General features: G+C 37.2%; 1 protein-coding gene across 1 annotated transcript; it reads right to left on the bottom strand.

Moving 5' to 3' along the window:
• Positions 1 to 320: 320 nt before the first annotated feature.
• Positions 321 to 6,264, bottom strand: LOC135464964 (uncharacterized). Its single transcript, XM_064742550.1, has 5 exons — positions 6,101 to 6,264; positions 4,858 to 5,085; positions 3,490 to 3,648; positions 1,469 to 1,610; positions 321 to 951 (listed from the first exon to the last, which is right to left on the bottom strand). Exons 1-5 carry the CDS (start codon positions 6,148 to 6,150, stop codon positions 832 to 834), a joined length of 699 nt encoding a protein of 232 aa, XP_064598620.1. The 5' UTR covers positions 6,151 to 6,264; the 3' UTR covers positions 321 to 831.
• Between the last annotated feature and the right edge of the window lie 2,821 nt (positions 6,265 to 9,085).

The raw sequence follows: 9,085 nt of genomic DNA, 5'->3' as shown, positions 1-9,085 counted from the left end.
CTTCAAATATCTTAAAAAATTTCAATTCAAAAGTATCATCACACTAAATATAATCTGAGAAACAAATAAAAAATTATACATTTACATCAGCATACAGACATACATACAGAATTTGAAAATCAACCGATCAGAAAGTCGTTTTCTGTGAGCAACTCCTGTCATTGGTCAAAAGATAAGTAATTTGCATGGTTGGACTGCAAACTCCCATAGGCCACTTTCTTTACAGTCAAGAGGAATATGTTTAAATCTTATCATAAAAGGACTAACTTTCTGTAATCCTTCAAACTTCAAGCATATTTTGAGGGAAGTATTTTGTGTTGACTGATAAAATAAAATGCTTTTTGTGAAGCCCTGAAACTGGCCAATCCAAGCAATGTACTTTTATCTCCAAAATAAAATTAAAAATATGCAAAAATTGCACTGAAAGTTGCTGCTTTCATTTGAGGAATTAGGATAGTTCTTTATTTAGTTATTTGAATGGTGTCAAAAACACTTTTAACTTATTACACCTTAGTAACTCAGGCTTATGGATTTATATCTGAAGCTGGAAAGGCAAGTGACGGGTTTGAACCTGTGACCTCACTGGTCACTGACAAATCAAGTACCCAAAACGTACGGAAAATCTCATCAAAAGGGGCTATAAAACAGCATTGGCTGAATTATACCACCAGCCCTGCTTGTGGGATGGACTGCCATTTTGTACATTGTAATACAAATCAGAGGACTACAAAAATAGCCTGAAAAAGAGAAAATGTAAATAAATGTATAAAAACCGTACCCAGTCTTAAATTAGACACTAAAGCTGTTCAAGGATTTTGACCTCTACAACTCTTAAACCTTTATAAAAGGTCGCGTAGGGAGTCGTCCCAGTTTCATTTTCAGCCAATTTGTCGGAGGCATACATGTAACAGTAAACTCTCTTGAGTAAGGGCCCTGAACTCTGCTACGCCCCTGAAACAAATGTTCATAAGCAAGATAAGTACACCTTACCACTTTCTCAGGTAACTGATAATCACTGGTTTAATTTAAGATACGAACAAAAAATAAAACAAAAACAAAAAAGATTTAAAAATATAGAAAATTGATTGAAAAAATGACAACAGGGTTATTATGAAATGATCTTTAACAATTCACATGAGAACAAAAGTATGCTGTATCAGATTTATCACATTTTTTCAAACACCAAGTCAAATGTTCAAATCTTAAACTTGCCAATTTTTGTCGTCATTTTTTGTCAACCTTTAAGAAAACAGGCATAAACATAAACAAAATCATAAACAAAATAAGAAAAAAATAAAATAAAAACAAAAAACACAGAGCTCCATGAGAAACATTCACTATAGCAGGCTTCTACTGGAATTATCCAAAAACTACTTTTTAAAACCTTTTCAACAAAAACATGAAAGCTCTTTTACTGTATCAATTCAATTATAAATCACTTCACTCAGTTTAAAGGCTAAATTGTTACCTTCTTATCAAAGCTTGAATGTGTATGAGGCCCGAGAGTCCAGCGCAAACTGCGAGCGGATTTACTCGGTGACGGGGTCCTCGTGACTGGGGGTGCAGGACAGGCATCCTGCACAGCATTCTGAGATTTCTCTTGTAACAACCTATCAACAAAAGCGAAAAAAGTAAATGGTAGCAAACTAATGTCTTACCATTTTCACATCCCAAAAAGTAAACGTGTGGCCATAGATGAATCTAAAATGTCTTATATTTATTTAATTGATTGGTGTTTTACGCCGTACTGAAGAATAGTTCACTTATCTGACGGCAGCCAGCATTATGGTGGGAGGAAACTGGACAGAGCCCAGAGGAAACCCACAACCATCCTGGGCCACTGCGCCCCCTCGCTCAAAATGTCTCATGAAATAATATTCTTATGATGTAAGAGTATGTTCTTCATGTAAACTGAACACCTGCAGATTGAAATACAAGAGTCTTCTTCACTTGTCTACCCCCCCCCCCCCACCCCCCCCACCCAACCATGCCTCCTCCTCCCCCTACAAAAATACACTTCGACAAAAACATAAAATGTCACTTTTGGTACCAACATTTCAGTTTTTCTGATAATAAATTAATCAAACAATAAAAAGGAGTCCTATACGATAAATGACAATAAAAATCAAGTGAAACATGTCACTTGAGAAATCTAAACACAGGGCTGAAAATGTTTGTGTCTACACAAAACATTTTCTGCAATACTCATTTCACCTGTAATTACATCTATAGTGAAATGAAAACCGACTCTGAATGTCTTTGTTTATATTTAAACAAGTGTCATTTTTCACAAGGTGATGAGACTGGCATGCTAAGGGAGACAACTCTTTCCATCATACGAATTATGCCTCTTGGTCAAAGCGGTAGAGAAAGCACCATTTCTTGGCTCATATGTCACAGCATAATCACTAATTTTTCATTTACTAGCAAACTTTCTATGTATTGACAAACTTACTTTTTACAGACATATTTACTGATAAACAAAACTGTCAGTTGGAAGACATTAGTAGTCTTCAGCAAACAAATGTTTAAAACTGCTCGTCTTGAAATTCCCTGCCAATAACCAGTTTTGAACCCATATCTCATGTGTCTTAACAATTGAAAGGTAAGCACCTTCAGAAACTGGACCTGCTGTTCAACTAAGGTTTCAGTACTGGGTACCGGACACATAACTTTTTATTGAGGACCCAAACACAAAAGTTTTAGTGCAAAAAAGTGATTCAGATTTACAGGTAATGTAAACAAAGAACTGCATGCACTTACAAACTTACAGCTTAAACTTATCCATAATTTATACAGCCAACATTTTAGTGTTTTAAGCCTGTTTTCTATAAAAATAAAAGTGATAACAGAGAGATAAATGTGAGTTACACTCTGGTACATCTACCTTGGCTGTAAGCATATGTGTACAGCTATACCTCAGACACACATCCGGCATCATATTTTTTTACCTAATCTTTCCAAGCCACACTTCCACAGAGGTGTACTTGAGGTATAAATTTGCATAATTGGCAGTACATCAGATAAACTTCAATACACCTCACATATTCCATTTCACATCAGATATGCCACACCTCACTGGTACACCTCAGATGTACCTCAAGTATACCTCCATTACACCTCATAAGGTATAGGCCACGACAAAATGTGGACCTAAAGCCCCTCTGGTTTTATTTTAACTGGGAACTAAAAACACAAATGAAACCTTTGTCTCGCTTAGCTTAAAAGCATTCATAATGTAAGAACAGGCCTCAGATAAGTCCTTAGAAACAAAAGATTTGAAACTTATAATTAATATCACAGTAACAAACGAACACACGGACAGATGGCTACAACAATAATTGATGGTTTTTTCCGGCCAAGAACAACAAATGAATGGCTTAACGCCATATCTGCAATATCTCTGCCATATCATGGCAACAAAAAAAAAAAAAAAAACACTGGGGAAAGCAAGAAAAAAAAAAGGTTTAACACAATTCTGTCACAAACCTTCTGTAATATAACAAATCCTCAAAGTCGTGAGATTTTGATGGAGCTATGACAGCGTCACGAAAATGCGGAGCTGCCAGATTTGTCTGCCTCATCTGTTGCACAAAAGACTTGGGTGGAACGTAAATTTTCCAGACAAGAGGGTCTTTAGGAGGTGACCTGAAAGTGTAAAATCAGGGTGAAAGCTGTTATAACTGGGTAAGGACTTGGCTGGGACATACCTCGTTTCCATACCCAGCAATTTTCTGCTTGCTGTATTTGACGCATCATTCTTTAACCTTTTTTGTTACTCGTTTTGCCAAGATTCTGCGAGTTTCATTGATCTTGGAACAATATCTCAAGCTTTGTTTCAAACATAGAATAATACCCTACTGGGCAATATGTTTCAAACAACTAAAGTAACATTTTATCACCTTTACATGTATTTGTGTATAAAAATGCATTTTTCAATGCAATTTTTCATAGCCAATATCAGTCTAGCTCACTGTGGCCTCCTTTCCGGATGCCCATGAGAAAGTCTTCCAGCATTCTGTGGATGGTCATGGTTTTCCCTGGGGCTCTGCCTGCGGTTTGCTCCCACAATAATGATGGCCACCATCTTATAAATGAAATATTCTTGAGTCCGGTGTAAAATACCAATCAAATAAATAAATAAATAAATACATATAGCATTCATTTGTATGATGATCATGTTTATGTGTGCCCAAAGTAAACAAGCAACATTCAGTAGGTGTTACAAATCTGCAACATATATGCACTGGTTGTACGTGTGATAGTCTGCCAGCAACCTGCGGATGACCCTGGGTTTCCCCCTGGACAGGTTTCCTCTCATCATAATCCTGGCCACCGTCATACATGTAAAATATTCTTTAGTCTGGTGTAAAACATCAACCAAATAAATAAATAAATACCATCTCATTACTCTAGAGTCTGACTGTCGCAGCAATTTTAAAAACTACATGCAGACATTTCCACTGGTTTGCTAGCCGATTTACTGATTATGTAAAACTTGATTTGACAAACAAATTTTGTTATTCATACATTTTTGTTATTTGTTAGACTCTGACTGTCACAGCAATTTTAAAAACTACATGCAGACATTTCCACTGGTTTGTCAGCTGATTTACTAATTATGTAAAACTTGATTTGACAAACAAATTTTGTTATTCATGTATTTTTATTTATTAGAGTCTGACTGTCACAGCAATTTTAAAAACTACATGCATTTGACAAACAAATTTGACAAACAAATTTTGTTATTCGTAACAACAGGGACTTGATTTGTTTTACAACAGGGTTAATAATTTTTTATAGAACACGACAAGAGCAAATATAACTACAATGACTCATGACAATATTTTCACATACCTCGCACTTTCATCATCTTGGTATCCAAAACGACTCCAGATCTTGTTTTTTCCATCAAGCACCTGAACCTCCGAACGGCCTGCAACAGAGTTAGGTTGCGAGAGCTTGGGAAGGCGATACGGTATAGAGGTTTCAGAAATTACGTCACTGTTGTTTCGACTTGGCAATAGCTCCGGTTTATGTCGTGATCCACTAACAGTTGACAAACTGACCACGCTTCGAGTAGCTCTGAAAAAAAAAAAAAAAAGAAATGGTTGGTTTATTTATTTGATTGGTGTTTTACGCCATACTCAAGAATATTTCATTTATGCGACGACAGCCAGCATTATGGTGGGAGTAAACCTGACAGAGCCCAAGGGAAACCCACAACCATCCGCAGACCTCCCCACATACGGCCGGAGAGGAAGCCAGCATGAGCTGGAGTTGAACTCACAGCGACCGCATTGGTGTGAGACTACTGGGTCATTGCACCGTGTTAGTCCCCTCGGCCACAGAGGCCCCAACAAAATGGTTGGTGTGCAAGAATATAATAAATTGTGATAAATCAGTGGACTGTAGGTGTAAAGCATTCTACACAGTCCCAATTACATGCAGGGCAGGAGGACATGTAGCTTTGTGGGAAAAAAAAGATATGTGACACCAAGCACAAGAATTTCAGGTTCAATGTAGACTTTTTGATCATGTCTTGATTAAACACGTGAATTTAGGTAAGAGAGCCCTCAACTCTGTTTGATTGGGTGATAATAAGCCATTTCAGTGGCTCAATGTTTGCTAAAGGTCACGTCTTCTACCAAAATATCGCCTGCCAACAGGGAATATTGCTGAGAAAGGTGTACTGTATTTTCCCCGGCATTCTACTTTCCTCCACCCACAAAACTTGACAATAACCGACATTGTATACGTGAAATATCATTGAGAATGCATTGAGCATAATTAACTTAATTAATTTCAACCAGCGTTGGTTGGATTGTACTTATTAACCCGGCGTACCATTACAATTTACAACCAAAAAATTCCAAACTTTTGTATTGACGTATCTAGGCCTATATACCTTCATAAAAAAACAATTATTGCAAAAAACCTCATTTCTATATTTTAAAAATGTGAAGTGGAATTAATTCTTCCAGGAGATGAAGGAATGCACAGTAAGCAAAAGTCCTACTAATTCAGTGTTTTGTAAGAAGTTGTTGTGTTGTTGTTGTTGATGATCATATAAACTCGTGATCTCAGCGATCAATCATACCCGCGCGATTTTTGTCTCGATGACGGCGGTAGAGACGCTGCACGCCGCATTTCAGTTGATAGTTCTCACGCCTTTTGTGGTAAGACAGTTGTTTTTTTCACAGGCCAATTACTGCCACCGACGAATTCCTGTCAGATGTCTCTCTTCTCATAAGCTATTCCACCTGGGTTGGCCCAACGTGTGACAATGTTTGGGTCGCCATGTTTGTTGCTGAGCGAGGTCACGTGACACGCACTGTGCCCCGGTCAAAGTGCACGACGGCTATATCGGCTTACCGTACGAATTAACGCAAGTATTTTGGCTCATTGCGTAAATGAGTTTTCTGCTTTTTTATTGTTTTTATTTTCTGTGTTTAGACAGGCACGCGTCAATAATTTTCTTTTACACAAAAACAAATAAAGTTTAATTAGTCCGAAGGCTACATATAGTGTAAATCTCTCTGTTTGCTCCCCACGATGTGGCTGAAATATTGCCAATGTGACATAAAACCATGATCATTCATTCATTCTTTATTTGCGTGGGCTCCATGCATGCGTACAGTGTGGTCAACAGGAGGTCTTTATGCTGAAAAGTCGACATCTAATAATTAATGGCAATGTGTAGACAACCGGTTGCTGTTTGGGGAGTGGAGGAGGGGAATAACCCACTGATGAGTCCAGTGAAATCACCAACTCAAATTCGTGATCGGGAACTGTTTCGGACGCTGGAGATCGGTTGGTTGAATACTCGATGATGTCTTACAATGCTAAAAATTTGACAATGGAGCGGTCAAGTATATATAGCCTAGTCATTTCGAAAAAACAGTGTACCATATTGTAAATGCTGTACAATAACCAAAAAAGACGACGGTGTCAACCGCATGTGGGATTTTAAGAACAACACACATGACCACATAGCCATCAATGTCCGGTTTCCTCCCACCATACTGTTGGCCACCGTGAATAAAAAAAATTATTATTTCGTATATCAGCATTTTGATTAGTTGATTATGTCGAGGGAAAGCACTTTCTCTCGCGTTAATAATAGTTTTTCTTTTATTATTCTCTTTGTTTCGATGTCTTAAAAAAAAATAAGAATTATAAATCTATATCCCTTCCGCGGTTCCGTATTTAAAACACCAATCAAAGAAATATATAAATTCTCTTAAATCTTAACTTCGGACAAAAAGTTAACGCTGTATACGTTCGTGCTAGACGTTTAAAACCGGTATGGGATCACTTAAGGCCAGTCGACTTATTTGGAATAATTTGAACTTGATGGGTTTTGTCTCATTTATTCATTTATTTATTGGATTATTGATTATGTCATGAGAAGTTACATAATTGTGCCCACGTGTTAAAAACTATAAGGATACCATGCATGATGGCATTTTATTTCTACAGCGGATGAAAATAAAGACGGTGTATATGATGTGTTGAATGTGTATAATCCCTGAATGTGTAATCCCTGAATGTGTGTAATCCCTGAATGTGTGTAATCCCTGAATGTGTGTAATGCTCAGACTATACTTATCTAAGCAAATACCAAGGAGTGAATAATGCAAGATGTCGACTCGATTTGTCTTATTTCTCTTCTAAAATAGATACCTTATGGCCACTCGATATACGGTTTTTCGCTTCCAAAAGCTCTTCCAGAGACGGAAGATCTTATGGGAGACTTAATTAACTCCAACTCCAACTTTGTTATGATGTTATAATTTGCAAAAACAGACGGATACTCAAATTGGTGCGCATATGACCCTTTAATCTGATGCCAGGCACGTATAGCATGCAGATATACGTTACTTCTCTGAAAAGGTAAGAAAATATAGGCCTATAGGTATACATTCAAAGAATCATGCTTTCCATTACTTAAACGCAAAGAACACATTAGTATGAAGTACGTCAGATGAAAGGCCATTAAAAATTTCCTCGAAAAATAGTTTGATTTTTTTTTTTTGGAGAATATTTTTTGACCTAGTAAAATACATTTGAAACTTTGTATTCTACTGTGGTCTTTTCTGACCATATTGGGACCAGTGAGGTCACGTTAGCTTTTTGCCATTTGACACACATAGATTGTTGTATTTCATCATTCAAAATACATCTTCATTAAGAGCTATGAGTGCATTCAATAAATAGACCTTCAAACGAACAATTTCAAGTCAAAAATGTTGCTGTGACAACACTGACACGCTCTGGATCTCACCGTAGAATCCTATATTTTAAACGCATTTTAATCGCTTTGAAAAATTCTACCAAAAATAAATCAGACTAACTTCCTGGACACTGTTTAATTGTCTTTCATCTGATCAATACTTCACTTTAGTGTATTTTTTGCCTTTAATTTCGATTTTAGCTTGTTGGACCCATGCTCCTTACAGCGCCGGCGCCGTTCTCTTCCTTCGTTTTACATCAGTGCGGCCACTAATCAATTTTGTACAGATATCTTTAGCACCAAGTGTATATCAGAAAATACAATCCGTCTAAACCTAATAATTCTTTCTAATAATGTGCACATGTATTCTCTTAAAAGTGTGTACAGGCGATGGGGCTAAGCCTGCGCAAGCGGGCGTATATCTCACATGTTCAAAGGTCAAGCTTGTCTAGTGCATGGTGGCGGTGATGTAAAGCCAGCTGTAGAGCGTGGCACATGCGCTGGAGGGAGTATTGTTTGGCCTAAGTGGCACTGAGTAAATGGTCGACGACCCTTGCTTGGCGGTTTACATATTCTAACGTAAATTCTTCCACGACTTGTCCTCCCACCATTATGGTGGGCGTACATCTGCATGTCCACATGTTTCCTTCACCGACGAAACTCCCATCGTATATGTGTAAAATTCCTAAACAACAAGTGTAAAACTTTGAAACAACAACTAAATAAATATAATTCACCAACCAGACAAATTTAATAATCTACTAAGAATACATAAAAACTTGATTTTTTTTCCAAGTTTATTGAGAAAAAAATATAGGAGATGAATCCAATGGAAGTCAATAGATGATC

Source organism: Liolophura sinensis, chromosome 4 (genome assembly GCF_032854445.1).
Source record: "Liolophura sinensis isolate JHLJ2023 chromosome 4, CUHK_Ljap_v2, whole genome shotgun sequence".
In the NCBI taxonomy this organism is placed as follows: Eukaryota; Metazoa; Mollusca; class Polyplacophora; order Chitonida; family Chitonidae; genus Liolophura; species Liolophura sinensis.
Note: the sequence above shows the minus strand (reverse complement) of the source record. Positions and strands in the feature narration are given on the sequence as shown.